Source organism: Artemia franciscana, chromosome 7, assembly GCF_032884065.1.
Source record: "Artemia franciscana chromosome 7, ASM3288406v1, whole genome shotgun sequence".
Lineage (NCBI taxonomy): Eukaryota > Metazoa > Arthropoda > Branchiopoda > Anostraca > Artemiidae > Artemia > Artemia franciscana.
In genome coordinates this window covers 62933920-62960317 of record NC_088869.1, presented here as the reverse complement: position 1 = coordinate 62960317, position 26398 = coordinate 62933920, and the positions used below count along the sequence as shown (strand labels likewise).

Here is a 26398-nt window from a genome sequence, read left to right as displayed (position 1 = left end):
TCAAAAAATTCTATTATTAACAGTATTTAAGAGTATCCCAGAACGAGTAGTACAACTCCCAATTAAATCAATTGATGCTACTATGAGGAAATTAACTACTTTGGATGACGAGACTTTCATGGAAACCACACCAATTTCTTAGATCCTACATTCTCGAACTTCTATTTTTGTCCTCTAAGTGCAGTAGCTTTTAGTATTGTTTACTTGTCGTTTATTAAGGAAGTACATCTTTAAGGCGGAAAAATAGTTGATTGAGGACTTTCCGTGTGCTGCCGATTAACGGTACTTTAAGAACGATTTTTTTTTCCCAAAGCAGGTGGGAAATTCAATGGAATACCCATAGACAAGTTTTCAACTCTGATTGAAAAATTTATCTCTTTTTCTGTTTTTGATGCATCGTTCTGTGTCTACTGCTTAAGAAGTATGGCAGAAACCCAAATACGAAATCTTCCTTACTTGACGTACATCCTCCAGAGCCAATGATGGTACCTAGGGCTTCGACGAAGCCTCTCCACTAGTATCGAAGCCTTGCCGCAGTGGTGACGTCTTCTCGTTTGGGTACTAACATTCTCAGTCGTCTTTAGATTTTGATTATAAGATTTAGATGGCGTTTCTTGACCGATATCGTCTTGTTCGCCCAAATTTGCATCCAATCATAAGGTGTCCGAGAAAAGGTGGTTATGCTGCATAAGATGGACAGACAATATGCACTTTATATAAATTTCCGGAAATGTGCAGCACCTTTGTTACAACGCTTTATCCTTTTGTCAAAAAGTTTTTTTGGTGATTCACTATGGTTCCATCGCTGCCTTCCCCCGTGCTGCCTGCCATTTGCACAAGACTTAATAAAAAAGTAAAAAAAATAATATGTAATTTGATTCAGTAGGCGATATATATATATATATATATATATATATATATATATATATATATATATATATAATGTGTGTATATACTTTAGATTGACCTAATTTAAAGTTTAGATGGATTACTGAAAATTAGATTTACCGAACTTAGCACCTTTCATGCGCCTGATATTGCCTGAAAACCTAATTTTTTTTTGTTTTTCAGTATTTGTCTGAAGAATAAAAAAAAAGTGAAACATATAAACAGAATAAGGAAATGTTACTTTTTACAGAAGTAGTGTATAATACTGAATTATGAGGAAAATAATTTGTAATTACGTAATCCTGAAAATGCTGGTATTTGATGTCTATGCCAGAATGTGATTACCCTTTGACTTACTTATTTGATTTTGTTTTACAAGTGTTCTTGGTTTTTCGATTTCCACCGATACAAGGATCCGTCGAACTAATCTCAAATGGCACTTTTTCTCATATTATTTCGAATTTCTGAATAATGAAGCCAGAATGGAGGCGTCTCAATACTCAATACGAAATTATCGGCATTCCTATTACCATGTGAGTAAAGGGCACCATCAACAAAAAAAAAACTGAATAAAGGCAGAAGGACATATAATCGTGATTATGGTAGCTTTGTAATCACGAATTTATCCTACTTCAAGCACTCATAAGCTCTTGAAGCCAGATTCTATATCATTCCTTTAACATAATTTTTCAATCATCGTACAACTTTATTCTGTAGAATTCACACTTTTCTTCAATTCGAACAAAAATTACTCGACCACAAAACTCAACCATAAAAAAATGTAATGACTCACTGTTTCACGGTATGTAGGCTAGTCAAAAGACTTTATAGAGGGAAATATGCTTAAATCCCCGTGTAGCCTACAGATCTCTTAAAACTTTAGCTGCAAATAGATCCATCTGATGCTTCCCGGATAAATTGCAATCAAGAAAGGAACCTTGGTGACGACTTGATGAACCTCATTCATCTGGGACAAAATTTCTATCATTTAACAATGCCTTTTTATCTACATTTGCAAGACTTCCAACCTTACTATATGCAATAAACTTCGATTATTAACGTTAATTGACAGAAGAGTTACACTTGTAAACATATAAAATGACTGCAAAACAATTGACTTTCACAAGCAAATCCTCTCTCAAGAAAGTACTCAGGAAAATAAAGTAGTATTATGTCTAAATAAACCAGGTGTAACAGGGGGCCTGAAACTGATCCCTGATTAACGCCTCAATTAGTTTGAAAGTGCGATGATAAACCATGTAAAAAGCACATATTCAAAGTATCGCATATGTGATGTTCAGTGTGCGACGTTGAATTGCCTGTCTGAAGCCAAATGGCTTTTTCACTTACCTTCTAGATTATCTTAGACTATCTGATATAGGCTAAGACTTAATTTGTACCGATTTAATAAAACTACGCTCATTAGAATCTGCACATTTTAGGCTATGTAGAACTCTTCTCGGGAAGGTCAGTTCCTTTATCTGGTAAATTATTGTAATTAATTTATATGCTATATTTCTTAGTCGAAACAATTTTATGATTCAAAGGCTCATCGAACTTGAACCAGTTTGAAGCATGTTCTTAACAAATAACTCTAAGTGAAGTTATAACACTGTTTGGTTTCCCAGCACATTTGAACTGTACATCGGTTTGATTAATTGTTTGATTAAATGTTGGTTTAATTTACTATTTGATTTATTCGTATCTTTCACCCAGAAGGGCAGTTTATGGCACAGTTAAAGCTTTTACGGTTGAAGTTGTCACAGTTTTTTTTTTTTTTTTTTTTTTTTTTTTTTTTTTTTTTTTTTTTTTTTTTTTTTTTTTTTTTTTTTTTTTTTTTTTTTTTTACTTTGGTATTGAGCCCTCTAATTGCACGAAAATGTAAGCATTTCAAAATTCATGGAAAATATAACTTATATTTTATGATAAATTGCTGTTGACTCAGAAGAGTATTTTATGACAAAATTAAAGATTTTAATGTGAAAGTTTTAACAGGTAACAGTTAAAGTTATGACAAAGTATCCTCACTTTAGTACTAAACCCTTTAATTGTATTGAAAAGTTTCGATTTTGGATAGAATTTCTCAGGCAAATGACAAATTGTCGTTATTTTTTAGTCTGATAGGTTTTACGACAGCAATAATTTTTTTTTATAGTTTACCTTATTATTTAATATATGTCTGTAACTTTCCTTGTTAGTCAGAATATTATAGGTAGTTTGAATTGAAAATTGAGTTGTTAATAGTCATATGTTTTTCTTTTGATTGTTTTTAAAGCATTGTGACGCCTTAATGATTTTCCTCTTTTATGCACCCGAAGAAAATAACGAATTTTAGTGGAAATGCTGCTTTCCAAAACAGCTGTCAGTCGCAAAGGGTCCTCCGAGTTCTTTTTTGTTGTTGTTGATCTCTCTTAAGCTTTACAAGTCGCATCATCCTGAAAGAAGACTGAGCATTGGCTGTGCCAAAAACCTGAACAGAGCCATAATCAGGGTGCCACATTTCATTTCATTTTTTCCCGACAATTTTCGGCTTTGCCTAGATAGTTTTATCCTTAACGTATTTTGAGGATATATCGGGATAAGAAAATGATGGTGATTGGTACCTTTTAAAACCTCACTATTGTATTTTTTTTAGTGCAAAAACGCGAAATTATGGTAAAATATTGGGCCATTTTTTTGGTTGGAATTGGGGTATTTTTTGGGTTGGAACTTTTAGTGTTGTCTTGAATATTTTGTTGGCTCGACAACTTTTGCTAATTTTCAAGTTGAATCCATCTCCCTTTCTATTATGATAATTTACAAGTTAAAATTCAGATCGGAAAACTTTATTTAGATTCAACCTCCGAAAAGTCCTTAAACTATTGGTTTTCGTACTTGAAGTAATACGATTTGATTTCTATCTCAAACGACTTCTTGAGTTTTTTCGTTGTTTGTTGTTGAGACTTTTTCTTATAAAAAGAAATTCTTGCCAAATTTCTGAATTTGCGCCAAAGCTAAATGGTATAATTAGATTCTTTCTTATGCTCAAGCCACACTGTTGTTGCACTCAAGGGGCATCCCACTCTTTGTCTGCCTAGTATTGATCTTTGGGCGGTACTTGCTCCACTGTGTGTGGTACATTTTATACTGTACGTTGCCGCACCTCTGTCACAGTATCTGGTACTGGCACAGTTCCATAACTCTTGGCACCCGTCACGTGGTTGGTATAAGGGATTTTCAACTGTAGATAACCACTTCGTAAAAAAAGTAGACAAGATCAAAATTATGCACGAGTGTCAATAATGCATCTTGTATTTAATATGATAATTAGTGTGTGTACAAAATTTAAGTGTAACCTTTATGATTTGAACCAACAAGAAAGATTTGGCACAGTTGTTTTTTTGTTTTATTTATTTATTTATTAGGACGTGGAAGTTTGGAAAATTAGTTTCTCTATCCAGACAAAAAAATTGGAAAGAGATAAGAAGACATGGTTTTAACAGACAATATTTGAAAACAAATTACGGCTTATGAAGGTTTTCATAACAAGTTTTGGCCATTTCAGTTTTTCGCCTCTATAGCACTATTGTGGCACTAAAATGAGTAAAAATCGCATATTATTCGTAAATCATGATTTTTTATCTACTGATTTGGCTGTGCTCACACTGCGGTTCTGGCTAGCCTCACTTTGCTGATGCTGAATTTAGAACCTGTTTGCAAGTGCCATTGATTGCCTACTTTCAACAGGACCAGGCATTTTTCTGCCTTACTTGGCACCAAAAATCAGATGTTACGTGGGATATTAAATTGCAACTGAACTTGTTTATCACACTTCTGAAGGTCGATTTTACAGCCAAGGGTTTGATCCCAACTTGAAAAACCCCTAGGCAACGCTTTCTTTTAGATAAAGCTTCAGATTACCCTTTGATATGGAATTATGTAAGAATGACAACATAATCAAGAAAAAGACAAGGCTATTTTTGAAGCTTAAGTGGGTGGGTTTACTTTAGTCACTCCCTACTTGCAGTTCCTTACCGCGAACTGTTTAATAATGTAAATATTTCATCCAGACTGAGAAAAAAAATAATTAAACTACATGCAAAGGGTATTGGTCACAATATCTGATTATTGATTAATATCATAAATTTAATACCTGAATAGACATCAGACGATATAGAAATGCATTTCAATCCGTGAGCAGGTAAATAGCCACCATGTATTAAAAAATAATCGTGGCAACAAGGGTAGTTATCAAACGCTTTTTTCAACCAAACCTATTTAGCTGGTTTTGCCTGCTCCAAATCATTAACAAAATTTTGGAGGTGGGGGCATGGAAGAAGAGTGCAAGGAGCTTGCAAAAACACATGTTTCCTTTTGTTTGTTTATAAATTAATACGTCTGTGGGTATTGCTAAGAGTATTTTATCCCCTCAGTTTTGTATGGGTCGCCGTTGAGAATGCTTTTGATACTATTAGTCTGGTATCATCCTTTATTGATGAAGAAGCAAACTATTTCTTATGAAAACTATCAGACGCGCTTTCTTTTGGAAATTGCTGAGCTTTAGAAGTTTTCAGCAAAGGAAAAATATTCATAACTGGGAATTGAGCCTTTGGAAAAATAAGGTTACCTTGGGTAATCTACGAAATATAAATTCAAGAATAACTATTTACCTTTATATTATCTAACTGAAGAAAAGAATACTTAGTGAATAATTTATTGTATATCGTTTTTTTTGTCTTCATTTTTGTCCTTGGTAATTTTATTTCTCGGCAATTTTGTCAAGAATCTAAGAGTTTTAAGGCTTCTTTTAAATTGCAGAGATGTATTTCTACATTTTTACCTTTGGAAATCCCTAGTGAAGAAGAAGCCCATAAGAATAAGGAGGATAACAGGAAAAGGTACACCAACCAAGATGAGCTATATATGGATGTTCTCAAGGACATGAGGTTTGGTAAGTACATTCCCTTATGTATTTAGTGCAATCAATGATTTCGGACTATCCTATAAGGCTTTCCGACAACATGATCGACCCGAATTGATCCTTGAACATCTCATGAAAATAATTTCTCATTCTTCATAAAAGGAATCATACTCATCTCTTTTTTTCTTCTTGTTTTTGCATTCATAATATCGAACTACCCTATTGGCTAAGTTTTTCGGACAGAATTATTGATCAGTCCTTAAGCATATCTTATTCATATGTAAAAAGTTAAGTCCTAAAAGGTACCTGGCTCATTTTTTTTTATTTTCGAAGCACTAATGCCTCAAGATATCTAAAATTTGGCCTTTTTGTACTCCTCAACAAGATTGTGCAGTTCAACAGCGAATAATATTCGAATACCTTTGTCTTTTATTTATATTTATTCGTTTTGCAATGAGAAACAAATCGTGCTTCTTCTTGCAAATTTATCTAACAGTACTTTATCGGTTGTACAAGACTGCTAATTAACGGAAATAATTATTGTCCATGACAAAAATCATCTGTAACTGAAGGTCATTCGATACCTTAAAAATCATTTTGCGAGACTTGGAGTCGACAGACCATCTCAAAGACAAAGAGCTCAATAGCGAATTCTTTACCGAACCACATGGAACTTCGAAAATAATTTTGACACAAATTAATAGGGGATATTAAATGTGTATTTGAAAATCTAACGAGAGGCTAGTTCAAATTAAAGAAAATATATAATATCTTACCAATTGTTAAGGAAAGCGCTGTCTATTCAATGTACATACAGCATAAATATACATCTTCTTTGTCGGCAAGGTTTTCAATCAAGGTGGGTGGCATAACAGGGAACTCCCAATCCTCTTTTCTCGGTAACCGAACTTGCAATTCTTCATTCAGCCAGCGAGATATATGGAAAACAAAACATCCAGCTGGGTAGCACAACAGGAAACTCCCAATCCTCTTTTTTCGGTAATCGAACGTGCAATTCTTCATTCAGCCAGCGTAATGTATGGAAAACAAAATATCCTTATAATTTTCGTTATAAGCCTTCTTGTAAGTTTTCAATCAAGCTGGGTAGCCCAACAGGGAACTCTCAATCCTCTTTTTTCGGTAACCGAACTTGCAATTCGTCATTCAGCCAGCGTGATGTATGGAAAACAAAACATCCTTGTAATTTCGTTATTAACCCTCTTGTAAGTTTTTAATCAATCTGGGTAGCACAAGAAGGAACTCCCAATCCTCTTTTTTCGGTAACCGAGCGTGCAATTCTTCATTCAGCCAGCGTAATGTGTGGAAAACAAAACATCCTTGTAATTTTTGTTGAGCCCTCTTGTAAGTTTTCAATTAGGATGGGTAGCACAACAGGTAATTCCAAAAGCTCTCGAGTTACTCAAATGATAATTCCTTTTAGCGTATTTTAGAGCCAAGCTAGAATTTTTGGTTTCTAGAATATGCATGCTAGGGTTTTTTTGGGGAATGCCTTTTCCTGAACTTTAAAAGAAAATTCTGCTCCGTTTAATTGAAAACAAAATTAAAGCTTTCTAATCATGCGAGCGTCATTAAATCTGAATACCTCCGGTACAAAACGGGAGAAGTTTAATGGTTTTTGAAAATTTCCGGGAAAGTAACGGTTGGCTTATGGTTAATTGTGGCTTATTACGATCCCTTATCCAAGCTCCACAAGCTACCGCCCAATCAATTCTCAATAGTTTCACCGCACAGACAAAAAAAAACTTATAATGGACGAGATAGGGTGATTCTTCAAGGGATTATATTAAAAATAAACAAGTTTTTCTACTCTTAGTAAGGAGCAACCCTTGACCCTCCCCCTCCCTTTACCAGAAAAAATCCCCCCTGAAAACGTCTGTATACTTCCCAATAACCAAAACTATTTGTAAACAACGGGCAAAGTTCACAACTTGCAGCCCTTCCCCCGGGAGTTGTGGGGAATAAAGTAATCTTCAAAGACATATTTATTAGATTTTTTTACTATGCTGAACAAAATGGCTATCTCAATATTTTGGTCGGGTTACTTTGGGAAAAAATGAGCATGGGAGGGGGCCTAGTAGACCTCTAGTTTCTTCGGTCACCGAAAAATGGAACTAGAACTTTTAATTTCCGTTTGAATGAGCCTTCTTGTGATATTCTAGGATCACTGGGTCGATACGGTAACCCCTGGAAAAAAAAAAATAAACACGCATCCGTGATCTATCTTATGGCAAAAATACAAAATTCCACATTTTTGCAGATAGGAGCTTGAAACTTCTACAGTAGGGTTTTTTGATACGCTGAATCTGATGGTGTGATTTTCGTTAAGGTTCTGGGACCTCTTGGGGGGTTTTCGCTCTTTTTTTCGTAAATAAGGCAAATATTCTCAGGCTCGTAACTTTTGACGGTTAAGATATATATTTGAAGTCAGCATGAAAATCTGATTTTTTTGTTGTATGTATTTTTGTCATAACTCCGTTTTTTAGAGTTCCGAATATTATTGAGCCGGGTCGCCCCTTTATTTACAGTTCGTTACCACGAAGAGTTTGAAATTTGTATGCTCTTAATTGATGTCATAATGTAAAGTTGACTTTAGTCAACTGACTTCGCTCCAAAAACAGGGCAAACAAAAGCACCTAAGATACTGGACTTCAGGTCAGTAAAGGGACGTAATCTTTTGAGAACTTTTTACCTGCTTTATCAACGAGTCCAAATCATCTGACGACTATCTTCAGCAGAACTGATGAGTTAATTGTCTTCTGTCTTGTTAAATTGAGTCTGGATTATTATTCCTTTCTGGCTGGAGAATAGTCAAAATTGAACGTTTGTTTTCTTTTATCTTTCTACTGTTCTTGCTTTCAAAATTGTCTGAGTTTTTCGTGTTTTTCGGTTTAATCTTATAGGTTTTTTATTTTATTTTTATATTGTCTCTGGGGTTTTTTCTACACTATCTTGCCGCATAGGATATTTCTATAATATTTTGCCGCGTAGGATAAATTATCTTAAAAAAGTGAAAGAGATATATATTAATCTGGATTAGTAAATTCTTAATGCTGGACAACTACCAAATTAATTTAATTTATTTGCTTTCCGTTATATGGATTTTAGCAAGTACATTGACCTCCCTTAAAGTTGAATCCTTAAATTTTATTATGTTAAGTAAGAGACTTTTTTTCCAAAAGTATCGTTCCATTCTTTCTTTTAATTACAGTAAACTTTGTTCTTTCGTATCAATTTCTAGTTTCATGTGTTCACTTATTTATACTTGTATTACTTACTGGTTCTTGTCACTTTTCATGCAAGAAAAGGTTTTCTGCCTCTTCTTTCCTTTTTAGCTTTTTTCAACTTTTCTTTTAGTTCTTTATGCTGTATTGTTTTGACTCGCAAGCGTAAAGCCGTCCCCTTTAGAGAGAAGTTTTTGTCACGTTTTTGTATTTGATCTATTTTCACTTAGCTTGAATTTTCCCCATTTCCTTCCTCTCGTCAAGTGTGCTCCTACCCACTTAAATGTACTCATTCTTGCGAAATAGATTTTATTTTGTAAGTGTCTTTATTTTACCATCTCATCCTATGGCCGCTAAGATTTTTTCTAACTTTTTACAATAAAATAGAGAAATTTTACGTAACTATGAAGATCTAAATATCTATTCTGATGTGCTTCATATGTCCGTACTATCAGCTCCAACTTCTATATTACCTATTTTTTTCTTTTTTGTATCCAAACTGTAGTAAATGAAGTTTCTTTGTAATTAACAACTTTGCCTTTTTACACTGTTAACACTATTACACTATTGTAATAGTGTAATACACTACCTTTTTTACTATTACACTATTAAAATCTTAATTTTGTAGGAAAGTTGGCTTCAGAAGAAAAGCTAGATCAATGTTTTTCAAAAGTAGTTAGGGTCTTCCTTTGCCGAAAAGAAAAAATATTATCTTTGAAAGGCTTATTTATTTAATTAAGTCCGTTCATCGCTATCTATCTTTGTCCAGGATATCCCCTATTTCCCGTTCTTCGTCTTATAGTTCTTCATCCAAATTACACGAAATTACTCTTTCCTATCACGACTTATCCAATCTTTTCCTAAGGAAATGTGGACAAGAAGGCCCTAGAAGGTCCATATTTATTATTGGGAACATCCTGAGGAACGGAAACAAAATCTCCATCGCTCTCTATTTTTCTTGATAAACCCAACAGTTAAGAAAATTGATCTATTAATCACCCTGTTCGCTTTTTCTTGGAATCTGGATGTTATAGATGATCCCCCCTTTGGAAGGTTTGCTTTGTTTGCAACATTGGATCTGGATTCTGGGTACATGAAAAATGTATTATTTAGATGTGGAACCTTTTTGAAAAATTATTAGAGTATCCTCTAAATATCGTACCTATATCGTACCATATCGTACCATAGTACCTCGTACCATCGTACCGTAATATCGTACCATAGTACCTATGGGTACCAAGCGGTGCTTGAACAACAGTCCTGAAAATCACATATCTCGAATGCTTCCCTTCTGTTTTGTAAAATGTTTCTCTTCTGAAAAAAAAGGAAAATGTTGATACAATGTTTTTGAGAGAGAGATATGTTTATGTATTAAACCAAAAACTACAGCAGTATCAACAGCCACCTTGAAACCTAGAAAAACTTGTCCGAGGGGGTGGCAAAAATACATTAAAAAATAATCCATGACTCATTAAATTATAAAACAACTAATACGAATCGCACATCCTAATCGCCTCCACAAACCTTATCTTTGGTACAAACATTTGTACCATATTGTAGCCTAAAAATAAACAAAAGTGTATATAATTCTCGTAGTTCATAAGCTGGCAATATCCCTATTTGCTTGTAAATGTTCCGTACTGAATCCCAGGGTTTGCTGTCCAGCCAACAAATGAACAGCGTTATTTTGAAGAACTCGTACAGGCTAGACAACGAAAGCAAATGTACCAAGCCAAACGCTACTACAATAGAGAATATATGGAAAGAACATATTGGAGAATAAATTTGAAATCACAGTAAACTTATTACGTATCCATAGTCGGATATGCTAGATATGAGAATCAAGCTGATGTTTATGACCTTAAAAAGCCAATGGAAGACGTAACGAAGCTACTATAGTATATTCATGTTTTTTTGTGACTTTTCCTCCCTTCGTATTGCTTTTAGATGATTTTGTAGTAATGCTTTTCATGGGCCACATGCAACTCCGGTTTTACGACGCCAGAATATATAACTGCAAATATAAACTTTAAATATAGAATCAATTTTAATACATATTCATTTTTCGATAAAATAATTGGCCTCCGTTAAAACTAAAAATTCTGAAATTTTTTGCTTTGAAAAACACTTCTTATGCCTAATTTTTTTTACATGGTTAAAGATACTAATATATACCGAATTCATCTAGTCTAGGAAAATCTTTGGTGGCATTCTACGTTTCATCAGATGAACCACAGGGGATAAACTTTTAAAACATTTACCGAAGATCTTGAATACCCCTCTTGCAGTAGAACTAATGAGGCTGGTGCATTTTTTAATGCCAGGGGAAAATTGTCTTTTTCATGAAGATGTCATTACCCAAGCTCCTCTTGGTGATTTCTCTTTCCGTCTTTTTCTTCGTGAAATATTGGCATCCCTCGTTAGAAACGGTAAGTACGGTCGTTCAGTGGCTAGGGAGAGGTGATTGCGTCCTCCCTTCAAAAGTTTTCTATAATTCAAGCAAAACTAGAAATGTCACTTGAAATTCAAGCTGAAAACCCTTAAATTTTGAACAAACGATAGGAAGAATCTTGGAAAAAAGCCTTGTAAAAGAAATGGCAATGCTTGGTAGGAGTGGAAGTAATCAGTTTCCTGGGGGAGTCACACACAAATACTCCCCTGGGGATATTAATAGAAAATGCGAAAATCAATAGAAAATTAAAAAAAAATTGCAAAGTAGAAGAAACTCAGTCCACTAATTATATAAATATGCACGATTTTTAGTATTAACTCTTCCTGTATTAACAAGAACAAAAACATAATTATAATTAGCACGCAAAATATCTTGTTAAAACATTCTGGCTTAGACTTTCTTTTAGATAGCTATTTAAGGAATTCCTACATAAGTCCTGGCTAAATTATTTGAAATAGGGACATACCAGTTCAACCTGAGCGATGAATTAGTAATCCCTAAATCTTTTGTCTTAGTTATGGAATTTTGGCCTAGAATGAAAAATGTGTAAAAAAAAAAAGTGGTAACTAGTTATTGTTATGAATAATTGTGAAAAGTAGCAAAAAAGCATCAGTTGGTAGAATTTCATTTTAACTGTAAAGTTTGCTTGTCGTCTTTCTCGAGAGCTTATCACAGATCACCCGAATAAAATTATTTTGAACGAACGCCTTGTAGTCCTCGATAAGGTTTTTCTTAGATGGCGTTCTTATGCAAACGTCATATCATAAGTATCGTGCAAACGTCGAGGCATATCGTGAAACACTAATAGAAATCTGAAATATATTTCCCAGTTGCAGTTTAAAGTTTAAATCTTTGCTATTCTATTATGTGAAATATAATGATGGAACCACCTGTTCCCCTTGTTTGAACTCCTACCTCCAAGATAAGACCTTAATCGGCCTAAAAGAAATCAATAAGAAGGTATTATTTTGAATGAGCTATTTTATTTGACTATTTGAATTTTACTTCGTCCATTTAATTTTTGCATGTCTCGTGTATTGTATAATTTTTCCATCGATAAAATATATATCTGTTTTTAGACACTTACGAAATGATACAAGAGGATGAATCGGGGAACTTGCGCTATATTGTGCCTTACCATTACGAGTCAGCTGCAAAGACCGCTGGGGAGCGTGCCAGTGCAGGAAGAATGCGACGTTTGGCTCAAGAAGCTGCAACTCTTGTTAACTCCCTCCCTCTTTCGACAAGTAGTAGTGTCTTTGTGCGTTGTGATTCTTCACGCCTAGATGTCATGAAGGTAAGAGTCCATGAACTTTTCACCAAAAAGTTATGTGCTGCTAAACTTGTTCTTAGTGCAGATGAACCCTGCTAATGTTATCATGGGAGGTGTTTCAGGTGATACTCTGCCCTCTTTGGACAAATAGTTGTGTCGCTGTGCATTGTGATATAGATATCAAGAAGGTAAAAAGCATTTAACTTTTCGCGGAAAGGTTTGATGCTAGTAAAACCCGTTCCTATTATACGACAACGCAGCGGATATTTTAGGGGACGGTACACATCATTCTCTTTTAGGGCTGGATAACACAAACCAAAGCTTGCATGCTGTTTTTATCGATTTCTTGAAATAACGGCTTTGGAAAGTAAATACTCCGGCTTTTGTAATAAAGTTATAGTATAAGTGAGTCAGTGTTTCGGTGAGGAAGGAATAGTGCTCCAGTATGTCGTCTTGGTGTAATCCCTCAGACACATTGTAGCTGGGGTTGCAGTTAGTTCTTATCTTACGATTATGGTTTATGCTCCCTCTGCAATTTTGGATATTTCACTTATCCGTTGTTATACGGTTTTTATGGCACTTGGTATTAACCAAGTGACATATAGCAATCGCAAATTCTGTCGGTCTGTCGGTCCCGTTTTTGCTACTTTAGGCACTTCCAGGTAAGCTAGGACGATGAAATTTGGCAAGCATATCAGGGACCGGACCAGATTAAATTAGAAATAGTCGTTTTCCCGATTTGACCATCTGGGAGGAGTGGGGGGCCGGTTAATTAGGAAAAAATAGAAAAATGAAGTATTTTTAACTTATGAGCGGGTGATGGGATCTTAATGAAATTTGATGTTTGGAATGATATTGTGTCTCAGAGCTCTTATTTTAAATCCCGACCGGATCTGATGACATTGGGGGGAGTTGGAGGGGGGAAACCTAAAATCTTGGAAAACACTTAGAGTGGAGGGATCGGGATGAAACTTGATGGGAAAAATAAGCACAAATCCTAGATATATGATTGATATAATCGGAACGGATCCGCTCTCTTTGGGGTAGCTAGGGGGGTTGGGCGGTGTAATTCTGAAAAATTAGAAAAAATGAGGTAATTTTAACTTACGAACGGGTGATCGGATCTCAATTAAATTTGATATTTAGAAGGATATCGTGTCTCAGAGCTCTTATCTTAAATCCCAACCGGATCTGGTGACATTGGGGGGAGGGGGAGTTGGGAGGGGGGAACCTAAAACTTGAAAAACACTTAGAGTGGAGGGATCGGGATGAAACTTGGTGGGAAAGATAAGTACAAGTCCTAGATACATGATTGACATAACCGGAACGGATCTGCTCTCTTTGGGGTAGTTGGGGGAGGGGTTAATTCTAAAAAATTTGAAAAAATGAGATATTTTTAACTTACGAACGGGTGATCAGATCTCAATGAAATTTTATATTTAGAAGGATATCGAGTCTCAAAGCTCTTATTTTAAATCCTGACCGGATATGGTGATATTGGGGGAAGTTTGGGGTGGGGGAACCTAAAATCATGGAAAACACTTAGATTGGAGGGATCGGGATGAAACTTGTTGGGAAAAATAAGCAGAAGTCTTACATACGTGATTTAAATAATTGGAACGGATCCGCTCTATGGGGGGGGGCTAATTCTGAAAAATAAGAAAAAATTACGTATTTTTAACTTACGAAGGAGTGATCGGATCTTCATGAAACTTCATATTTAGAAGATCCTCGTAACTCAGATCTCTTATTTTAAATCTCAACCGAATCAAGCGTAATTGGGGCGGGGCAGTTGGGGGACCGGAAATCATAGAAAATACTTAAAGCGGTGAGATCAGGATGAAACTGGATGGGAAGAATAGAAACCTGTCTAAAATACGTGACTGACATAACCGTGCCGGATCTGCTCTCTTTGGTGGAATTGGGGGGGGGGGGTAATTTTGAAAATTGAGGTATTTGTAACTTACGAAAGGGTGACCAGATCTTAATGAAATTTTATATTTAGAAGGATCTTGTGCTTTAAAGTTCTAATTTTAAATTCCGACCAGATCCTGTGACAGGAGGGGGAAACCGGAATTCTTGGAAAACGTGAAAATTGGGGTATTTTTATCTTATGAATAGATGATCGGATCTTAATGAAATTTGATTTTTAGAAGGAATCCATGTCTCAGAGCTCTTATTTCAAATCCCGATCAGATCTTTTGACATTGGGGGGAGTTGGAGGGGGAAATCTTGGAAAAACACTTGGAGTGGAGGAACCGGGATGAAGCTTGGGGGATAGAATAAACAAATGTCCTTGATACGCTATTGACAGAATCGTACTGGATTCGCTCTCTTTGGAGGAGTTGGGGGGAGGAGTTCAGTGATTTTGCGAGTTTGGTGCTTCTGGACGTGCTAGGACGTCCAGAAGCACCGTTAAAGTCGTTTTCCCAGATTCGCCCATCTGGGGGACTAAAGGGAGAGGAAAAATTAGAAAACGCCAACGGTCCTGTTTGCTTTGATGCGGAACATCCCATTTCGGGGAGAAACTGTCTTGGACATTTTCTTTCTTTTTTATCTCATAAGTGTGAATCGATTCTAATCTTAATCTTAAAAACCTCATGGCATGGCTGCTTTTTGAGCAGCTACGCGGTCCTAATAAAGAAAATGTTTCGGTGCATTTGAGTGTCAGTATAAATTTAACCAATTACTTGCAAAAACACACAGTTTTGGGGAATCAGCTAATTTTCCTTGTGAAGAAAAAGCCTTAAGAATGGTTTTGACCCGTGGCCCTCTTATAAAACTTCAGCCTAATTATTCTTCTCGCTAATTGATATTTCCATATCCAGATAAATTGATAATCGCCTGGGTAATAAGCTATCTTAAATTTAACAAATTTTGAAAGTAAAAGGAGTCATTATTTTGATAGGAAACGGGAAAGAGTTTTCAAGTCCCTGTTTGTTGAGCTTGGTTTTATTGCTTTTTCTATTTGTTTTTGCAAGCGCCAATTTCCTTGACGAATGAAAAGACTTTTGGGAAAACATTTCCTTTGAAGGGTGAAGTGTTTGGATTATTTTCAATGAAAAATTTGTGGTTACTTACCTTGGATTGTTGTAATTTTGTCTGTTTGGGTTTTTGAGATTTTGCGGTCTTTATTGTTGTTTCTTTTCTAACTAGCATACGGGGTGGTACTGTGTGTGCCATGAATGCCAAATCAGCCATCAGCCTTTTGTCTATTTTAATCAATTTATTTTATGTTGAACCTTGGCATTATGTAATGAATTTGATGGGATACTGCGCCAATTGAGTCGAATCCAGGTAAATGAGCAGTGCTAACCAAAGCAACTTTTAAAGTACTCATGCCTTAGCATTTCCCCTTTGACATCGTTTCAGTAAGCTGTATGTCTTATGTCTTTTCCTTCGTCAAAACCTATTTTGCTTTCACCAATGTGTGACGAGAAACTTGATAAAATTTCTCGATTTTTCTTCCTTTTTTATGAAAAGGACTAGATGAATCAATCCGGAATATTCTTTTGTTATATAATGTAATGTATCATTTCCCGTTACGCGCTTTCATTTCATAAGCAATGTCTTTTTGGTGATTATTTTCGTCGTCTATCGATGAATTGTCGTCAGTTTTTAGTAGTTTTGGCAGTTTGTTATGGCTATTTATAGCAAATAATATTTTTATTTGATTATTTTCTTTGTTTGTTTTATAGAGAAATTGTCTGTTTAATATTAATTGAGACTGATTTTGGATCTGACACAATAAATCTGCTTTCGAAATATTTGTGATTGTATTCCAGATGCACTGATTAGACCTATTTTTGTTCTTTCTTCCTGAATCATCACTTTGCTTTATTTTAAGCTCCTGAATATAATTAAAACTCATAAAATTTTCCATACAACCTATAGCATATAAAAATAATAATCATTGATCTTCCGCCCTTAAAAGCACAATCACCTAGGTAGAGACCCATCCCTCGTCCCTCCTTGCACTAGCGCTAAGTGATTCAAACTCCGATTAAAAAGGAAAATGTTATCCACATTTTCCTTTTGCAATAGATTGTTGCTGTTTCTTCTTGCCCTTCTGTCCCCAAGGAGATTTGGTACACGTGTCTTGGAAATTAGTGCCAATGACAAGAGCACATTTTTTTCTATCTTCTTCTTTTTTTAGTTCCTGATAACTCCTCCTGTCTTTTCATCATGATTGCAGCAGTAGCTGCAGCTTCGTAAAGAGCAAACTATAGCCCATAGTAACCAGTGGTAGTTTTCTTAATCATACAAACGTAGGGAAATATCAGCGGTTGGTTTATTTTCGCTAGTTTTATCGATATATATTAGGTAAATTGTGAAAAAATCATTATTGTTCGTTTTAAGTTTCAACTTCGCTCTTTACTTCCCTCAGATAAGCTTTTTTTTCTAATTTGTTGAAGATTACAGCCCTATTGAATATAAAATTGGGAACTATAAAATTTACAAATTATAGGAACGTGGGAAACTGAATTTACATTGTATTCTTACATAGAGAAAGGAAGAGGGGTGCACTCCATATTTTAACAATAGTCTGAGAAACCCCATGCAAATGAAAATTCAATATTGATGAGCCTGTGAGCTTATGAATATATGCGTTAGAAAACTACTTATATTCCCAAATATTGTTGAATCTTATACCCTTATTAGGAGATTTTAGCATAAGAAAAAAAATAAAATAGAGGACTTAGTTTCTAATATGGCAGAATTAACGTGCTATGGTCTTCCCCAGTAAATCCCTATTGTTTGACGAATCATTAGCTTTTAAAGTAAAAAATCGTACGATAAAACTTATAGTTTTCCTTTCTAATATGTATTTTACCTAATATTTGCGTCAATCTGTATTCATGTACGAAAGCAATGCAACGATGTATTAAATTGTCAAAAATAATTTCGTACTGGCTTTCATCATTCTAGTCAACTGTGTATCTAATATGAAATCCTACTATTATCGTTATTTGTCGTTTACAAATGTTAATACAGATTAACGATTTATTTGAATGAACGAGCTCTTAATCAAAAGAAAGGGGGTGGGGGAGACAAAAATACCAAAAAAAAATAAGAAGATGAAAAAGAGCTTAAAAGCAAAAGTATGCTGTTATAGCTCGTCACTGTAGATGTAACCGTCTCCCTCCCTTTACCAATAGAGTATAATAAAAATGGATTGAAAAAGGACAATTAATCGATTATTGTAATACTAAATAATAAACTGAACATTTCTTCTTTTTGCTTTGTTTGAAGAGAAGAATGCGTGTAGATAGTCGAGATCGATGCTGGTAGATTACGTCCTTTTCTGACCAGCAGCCTTAGTTGGATGGTATAACTTTCGAAAATGCTTATTGTTTCTTAGTCAGTGCCTTTTAAAACTGTTTTGAGTTAAAAAATTAGTTTTTTTTTTAACAAAAGAAAACAAAAATTCACATTGTGTATCGACCTCAAGGGAAATTGTTGAAAGGCAAAGCTATGAAAGTTTTAGATGTTTGATTTCTTTTTTCGAAGGTTTTTAAGAACCCCTCACTCAAGTCAGTTTTTCATTATTATAGAAGAAGTGGACTTGCGTATGAATGGCAAACCAATGTAGTTATGTTCACCCCACCTCCCCGGAAAAAATGTGCTTTAACCTTTTTTTCTTTTAATTTCAAGAGATTAATTCTGTCCACCATGAAGCATAAATAACCAGGATCTAGCTTCAAGCTTTGAAGCTCAATAAAAAGTTCGTGCCAATACAATTTTCTTTTGATGCTTCTAGAGGAGGGCAACGTATGTATGTTGCTTTCCCCCCCAGTATCTTCACTCCCATATAAAATATTACGTATTTGGAATCGAAATAAACTTTTCCTTTTTTTATTTGTTTTTTGTCCTGACAATTAATTCTGAGCACCAAAAAGTAATCTAGTGCTGATGTTCCACAAAGGCAAACTTTAGATGCTAAATAAGAGCTGGATGAACAATTTTTTGCATGAACAAATTTTTCAATGGAGAATTTTATGTACCTTAAGCTGAAGTACTCTAAAGCTATTTAATTCTTCTACCCTATAGAGATGCACATCCCTCTTCAGAAAGTGACTTCAAAATTTCAACTGATGCCCTCCACAAAATTTTTTATGTTTGGCATCTACCAGACTAGGAGTATGAATCGGGTTTTTTTTCGAAATTTCCAGAAGGGCAGTTTTTGGATAAAAATAGATAGGTATGTCAAGGTAAATAATGAAAGTTTTTAAATCTTAAGATTAAATTGAATGGCTTCAAAAATATTTTTCAAGCAAAACATGCTTATTTCTCGTTGAAGATTCCAAATATGTAACATTTCAAAATAAAATATCGAATATTTAAAAGTAGAGTCGATGGATTCGACTTCTGAACGACCCGAATATCTGACTTACTATTAATAAACACCTGGTAAATACTCTGAATCCTATCGGAAGAGTCAATGTGAGAAAAAATTAAATCTTGGAAAACATATATTGGCATCACCAGTCACCGTACCAGTTGCAATTTGAAGCCTTATATGTCTATCTTAATTACTGGCCAACAAATCCTTGGTATTTGCCGACTCAGTCCCTCTTTATTTTGCCTGTTTTCAAGGTTCAGTTCTCCAGCTTTTCTCCGAAATGAAAATGTTTGTCTAGGAAATGAGATAACAAGATGATGCTGATAGGACCCAAAGGGGCAATTTACAGTAATGAAGTCATAAATTAAAAGATGTTTTAGTAGGGGATTAACTCAGGCCTCCCTCCTTCAATTGGTGCCCACTTGGTTTTTTCCAGGGGGGGGGTGAAGGTTTGTAAAATGCTTGGGTTTGTCAGGGAAGTGGCATTTTTTCTTCAAAATGTTACAGCGTTGTAGATTTTTGTATAAGTTTGATCAATGGAGGAGGGGTATAAATGTTAAGTGTTTTCTCCCCTACCCCCTTCTGTAAGTCCCCACAGTCCTGTCTACATGCCTATGCCTAGCTAAAACCATTCTCAATATCAAATCCCGAACTCATATGCACACCACATGCCCTTTCACAGTGGTGAGTAGGGCGCAAACGGGGTTTATATTATTTCTAGAAAAAAAAAACATTTATTCGTCGATAAATGACAAATTTAGAAAAAGAACATGGAAGTACCAGACAGTTCCCAAGTCCTTCAAATAGAAATTTCGGGGAAAAGTGACAAACGCTTGTCAAAACGCTATAAGTAAAGCAAAAAGCACCACAAGATCGAACACCGGTAGACAATAACAGAAAGGTGAAGCCTTATCGAAAGTTTTGCATTTACGGAACTTGTTTTTCGAAAATTCATTTGAGGCTTCGAAAAGACCAACAGCCCTGGCATCTATTAATCTTTGCAAGAAGATTTAGTTATGTACACATACACGCTAACTTAAACTAGACACATTTACTTTGTATACATGTTCGTATTTTACCACAAATTTGGATTTAAAAGAAATAGAAATGCCAAAATGAATAAATAAAACAGTAAATTTGTATCTATAGTTGTCCTAGAAGCACTTTCAATGCTATATATCTGCAAGGACTTGCAAGGGGAATATGGACCCAACAAAGATCAATAATCTATCATCAAAAGAGTGACAAGAAGTCACGATTAATGCGGCAAGATCTCCAAAGAATTGGTTCTCGACGGAATTGGACAACGTTTTTGGGATTTCGCTATTTTTTATGCAAACGTATTTTTGTTATAAACAAGGACCTGCTATTAGAAACTACTACTACCACTAGCAACTCACCGTAGCACCAAGCCGCCTGAGGCCAACACAACTATGCACGCTCTTCCTCCATGCCAATCTATTCAAAGTCTCCTTCTTTACACCCTCCCAGGGAGTTTCCATTTCCTTTAAATCTTTTTTATGACAAGGACGACCTGCTTTCCGTTTAGCCTTAGACTTTGGGCTGAAAAGGACAATCTTCGGCAATCTGTCATTCTTCATCCGTACAATGTCCCCTAGTCATCTCAACCTTTCTTCCATTATAGCCCTAGAAAGTGGGATTGAATCACATTTTTCGTACAGCCAACTGTTTGAAATACGGTCAGTCAGCCGAGTATTCAGAACAATCCCTAGGCCATTTCTCTGGAAAACATCTAGCAAATCTTCATCCGCCTTTCGGAGCACCTATACTTGAGAGCCATATTTGACCACTGTCATCACTATAGCTTCTAATATTCTAATCTTGGTTTGCAAATTTATCTTCTTATCTTTTTTCCTAACTTTTTTTTAACTGTGAAAAAACACCGTGAGCCTTTGCTATTCTGCTTTTAACATCTTCACTGCTTCCACCTTTACTAATAATCCTACCAAGGTAAGTGAAGCTGCCTTACCTGATGAATCTTTTCATTACTCAATGTCACCTTTTCATCTTTGCTTATTCCTAGACTTAGTGTCTTAGTCTTGTTAACATTTGTTTTAAACCTATTTTAGCACCTTGAACTCGTAAAGCCTCTAAAATTTCATTTATTTTGCTCACATTTTCATCTAGGATGCTTAACATAGTCTAGACTTAAGCATCATACTAGGATGCTTACGTCTAGGAGAGCTTTTCCTCACCATTTGATTCCGTGATCTCCCGTTGCCTTTCCTGTGCTCCTTACGACAAAGTCAATCAACATGACCCATGTAAAGGAGGATTGAACACAACCCTGCTTAACACCTGATTTAATGCAAAGCCAGCTGCTAACCTCATTTTCTACCTTAATCGCAGCAGTGTTATTCTCGTACATAGCATTAATCGGTTTAATGTATTTGTTTGGTGTTACCATGCAAGGATAGGACCTTTCGTTTTCAGCACTTGGCGACGCTCTTATCAACAAGAGTCGAAATCCTCCACAGACAATCTCAAGCCTATTACCTCCGACTCATTATATATTCATGCCTACATATATTATGCTTCTACGGGGAGGCAACAATAGTAGATAAATTAGCTAGGAAGAGGTTTTTCAGCCAAAAAACGCCCGTCAAAACAAACCAAGCCCAGAAAAATTCTTCATTAATCAGAATCCTTGCGAATGCTATGTCGTTTACTAGGCTATAATTTTCTTCGAGGGGCGCCACTCCTCAAGTGGGAATAGAGTTGAGTGCTAGGTTCCTAGTCTTGCAGGCACCTGCAAAGGGCTGAGGCAGCCCTTTGCAGAGGCCTTTGTCCAAAGATCTGGATCTTACGCCCTGTCACAGTTGTCCTCCTAAAGAGGATCCTCCCACGATGGTGTTCAGCGTCACTCTGCAATTTAACCCATTACTGTCTGAAAGTTTGTTGAGTGTACATTTTAGGCCTTCTTCCTCCTCCACCTGTATTTATGGCCAGTTTTTATTATGGACCCCCAGGGATAAGGTCCCTCTAGTCCGTGCCTCCTATGGAGGTACCCTACATATCTGTAGGGTATCCCCCTCGCCACCTTGGGATACGCTGAGTGGCCTGGTATAGGGCCCCTAATTTCAGTAGACTCGTAAAGCACTTTTTTTTTAAATAAAAGAAATCACAAAAACATCGATGACGTGATTTTTAGCTTTTTTGTCCTTATGCAAAGTGTAAGCTTTCTTGTTTTTCAAAATAGTTTTGCAGCACAGAAATCGTTCTCGGTCCGTCATGTATTAATCCTAAGACTCGGTATGCCGCCTTAGACTCTAGGCAGGTGGGCCCTATTAGGCTTAGTTCGCATGTTTACCTGTGAGTCCAATTGAATTCAGTCCCCCGTTTTGCATACAAGTCCAGTGAACATTCTTTGTCATTAGTCAGCCCAAAAATCTAGGTCATTCCTATTGTAATTCCAGTGGGATTTCAAATTAGGCAAAGCTCTTTACGCTAAAGTTTTTTATTGTTTTAAAAAGTAGAACTGTGACGGAATCAAACTTTAGCGTAAAGAGCGAGGCGTTGAGGAGAGGACAACCCCTTTCATATACGGAATAATTTCTGTTCGTTTTAAGTTTTAATGTCGCTAATTACTTGCAGTTATAAAAAACTTGTTTTTTCTATTTAATCTATCAAGAAGTGAAATGACATCATTGTTATACGATTCTGAAAAAGGCTTATGCCTGCTTTGCCTCTCACTCAGACTATCTGTCTTGGCTTTTTTTTCAATGAGCCATGGCTCTCAATTTTTTCATTGCAGTCCACTTACTTGATTTTAATTCTGTTGATTTTAAAAAGAATTCAAATTAATTCTAGTTCTGATACATGCCTAGTGAATACGCTTTTCAAATTTATAAGATACATATTGCAGTCATCGTTAATGATTTAAGATTCAGGTGAATAATTAAACAAATTATGTTTCAGTATGTTACATCGTCATGTCCAACATAAAGAGGGTCCATCTCGCCCCTTTTCGAAAACAATTTAGACAGGGGGAAAGTTTTTTTTTCTTTGGAATTTTATTCTCAGGTTCTATTTACAAAAGTGTAGATGTTGAATTCGACGTAGGAGAAACCGGTCTTGGTCTGAGCGAAAGTAATTTCAGAAGTTAATTTCAGTTTTTTTTATTTAATTATGTATTAGACGCTAAACAAGCTGCTTATCGATACAAAACACAAAACGAAGATAATGCCAGAAAAGGGAAATCATAGCACAAAAGGAGCAAAACAATAATTTTATCGAGAACTACTATTGCTTACAACTCATTTTAGCACTAAGCCATCTGCGTCCAATACACCAGCTTACACTCCTCCTCATGTCCAATTCATTCAGATGTTCATTCTTCTCCATCCCATGAAGTTCGTATTTCCCCTTAAGCCTTTTCTTGTGATTTCTTTCCACCCTGTTAGGGAATGTCCTGCTTATTGATTGATCCTCAATGGATTACCAACAGCACTATTTTTGCAAACTCTCATCTGCAAAATGTTATCTTAACCTTTCTTTCATTATAGCTCTAGAACAGTGGTTCACAACCGATTTTAAGCCATTCCCACCTAGGCGCATATAAAATTCTGATGCCCTCCTCGTGATATATAAATTTTGCTTTTCAAAATTTTACATGTATTCACCTGAAGAAAGCTTAGAAGGCCGTTAATTTTTGTGGGTCGTCCTCTAGGCATAATTTATGCTAGAAAAATACTGTCTGCTAAAAAAAAACCTTTTAATGTATGACGTTATTTTAATACTATCATGTTTGTTTTTTGCTCTTTAAATGCATATGAACGCGGCATCATTCTCATGATTTTTTTTTTTTTTTTTTTTTTTTTTTTTTTTTTTTTTTTTTTTTTTTTTTTTTTTTAAGTTAAGGTTCTGAAGTAAAGTCAGCCAAAGGTTGCATGTACTACTCATGGCCCACCTAAGTCTCGTCATAACCCAGTGGTGGGGCCTGTACTCCATGTTGGGAATGGGCTCTCGCCACATTTGTCATTTAGCTTTTTGTTTTGTGGCATTCAGAAGAGCATTTAAAAATTCTTCTGGTGACTACAATGACTTAATTCTTGCTCTGTCGTAACATTGTGGAAATGTAACATATGCCCTTTCTATGTGGTAAGTTTGAATCTTAAACTACAAAAAAAATTGAAAAAATAAATGACAAAAAAACGAATTTAATACACCAATAGTTTTAAATAAAAATCGAGAAGAAAGATTCTTCGTCGTCAGTGGTTCGACCATCGCTTTTTCAAGTTTTTTGTTTGATTTCGAAATGCATAGTGTGTAAAAATAGAGTAAAAAATCTTCTGAGGAAAAGTTTTAAGTTACACAAACGAAACACTTATACCAAGGAAATGGAGTATCAAAATACAATCTTGTTGTTTGTCGATCCTATTGTCTTAGGATTTCATGAGTAAACATAAAAAAAGAGCTATTTCATGCTTATAAAGGGTAAACATTGCTATAATTCTCATCCTGTCGTAACTAAATATTAAGGTCATGATGATTACTCAACTGTCCTAACGCTTCATGTTTTTAATTAGATATCTGTGATGCTTCTAAGACTAGTATAAAGTCAAGCTAGCCTAATTATTGTACATAATAAAAATGATGTTTTAGCCTACCTTTATCTTTGAATATATCAGGTATTTCTGTGCTGGCCAATATTAGGCTTGTTTGATTTTGAATCTTTCTCCTGGAAAATTTAGATGAAAAGTCTATTACAAATAAACTGAAAACTCCAATACAAAGAATACAATATTGAATATTACTTTAACATGGCTTGATTTTGCAAGAGGTCTAAATAACCGCCGATTTTTTACACCATATGTGTTTTGGGGGGTATTATAAGAGGAAGTTTGAGCTTCCTTGATGTCTTTCAATTTGATTAAGACGATTTCCCAAATATTCTTAATTTGAATTTCACAAAAATGTTTTTTTTTTACCTCTTAAAAAAAATTCCACGTAATTACGAACCGTCGCTAATGATCTGGTTTTATTAAACAGGTCATAAAGAAAGGGATTTGAAAAATATGTCGAGTTAACACTACGAAATAATTACAACCATCTTTTACCTTCCCTTTTTTTGTAGCTTAACACTGTGGGCTTTCCTTTGGTGTTTGGGCTTACAAATAAAAGAGTCTTCAATTAAACCCAAATCGGTTTTTTTCCTTATGCCCGATTCTCCTCTCCCATAAGGTCTGAGAACACGGCGGCTATCTAGCCCTCCTCCAAAATGTTCGTCATGTTGGTGATTTCAGTTTCTGCCGACTGATTCGAAGTTGAGGCAAGCCTGATGCTACCTGGCTAGGGCCCGTTGAAAAGTTGCACTGACATCTACGCTTTCAGATATATCCATTGCTGGAGGTGAACAAAACATCACCGACAAACCAAACCACCGTCGATAGTCCGTTCAAAACCACGGTTTGGGATTTTAGTTTCAGAGCACTTGACTAATTCGCATAGTCGTATAACCGTAAATAATTATTTGAAGGCTGTTAATGCTCAAACACATTAAAAGAAAAAAACAAGAATTCCAAACATGAGTCCCACCAGACGATTGGTATAATATATCGCCCTCCTCCCGCAGCAATACAACTTCTTTATAAGTAATTTTTTCTGAGTATAATTTATGAAGTTTAACTTTTCTCTCCTTTTTTGTTGTCTCATAATATCGGCATACATGTGTGATCCGAACTTCTCAGTTGTGTCTCATTTTGTTCTACTGCAAGAACTAAAGGTAAAAACTGTTGTTTCTTCTTCTTTTTAGGTGTTAATTACTGGTCCTTCAGATACTCCTTACATGAATGGCTGTTTTGAATTTGATATATTCTTCCCTGCAGACTACCCTCAGTCCCCTATGCAAGTACACCTAGAAACAACGGGTAGGCAAACAGTTCGATTTAATCCAAATCTGTATAACGACGGCAAAGTGTGTTTAAGTGTTCTAAACACATGGCATGGACGACCCGAGGAAAAATGGAATCCGAACACATCAAGCTTTTTGCAAGTAAGTTCTTTTTTGTGGTCTAATTTATTGTATCAGTGCTCTTATTCGTTCTTCAGGGGGGAGGGGCAAAATTATACTTGAGAGGTGGCGGGTCGGTTTCATTTTCCCGTTAGGCGCTATTATATATTGTACATTTTTTATTTTGTTTGCTTAAGGTATATGTTCTTTGTGCAATTTTTAAAGTATTATTTTTCTGCTTTCCAACGGTTTCATTATATCCATGAGATACAATATTTTATGTATAATTTCTTAGCTGAGATTCTGCCCTATCCATTAACCAAATTA

The 26398-nt window shown here is 35.4% G+C and overlaps 1 protein-coding gene across 1 annotated transcript in view; it reads left to right on the top strand.

Moving 5' to 3' along the window:
* Positions 1–26398, top strand: part of LOC136029578 (baculoviral IAP repeat-containing protein 6-like) — a gene marked incomplete in the record, with an annotated part of 362481 nt that overhangs the window by 207777 nt on the left and 128306 nt on the right. The window contains 3 exon segments of the mRNA XM_065708074.1: positions 5686–5818; positions 12562–12779; positions 25874–26113. Of these exon segments, the coding sequence (XP_065564146.1) occupies positions 5686–5818; positions 12562–12779; positions 25874–26113 (591 nt within the window).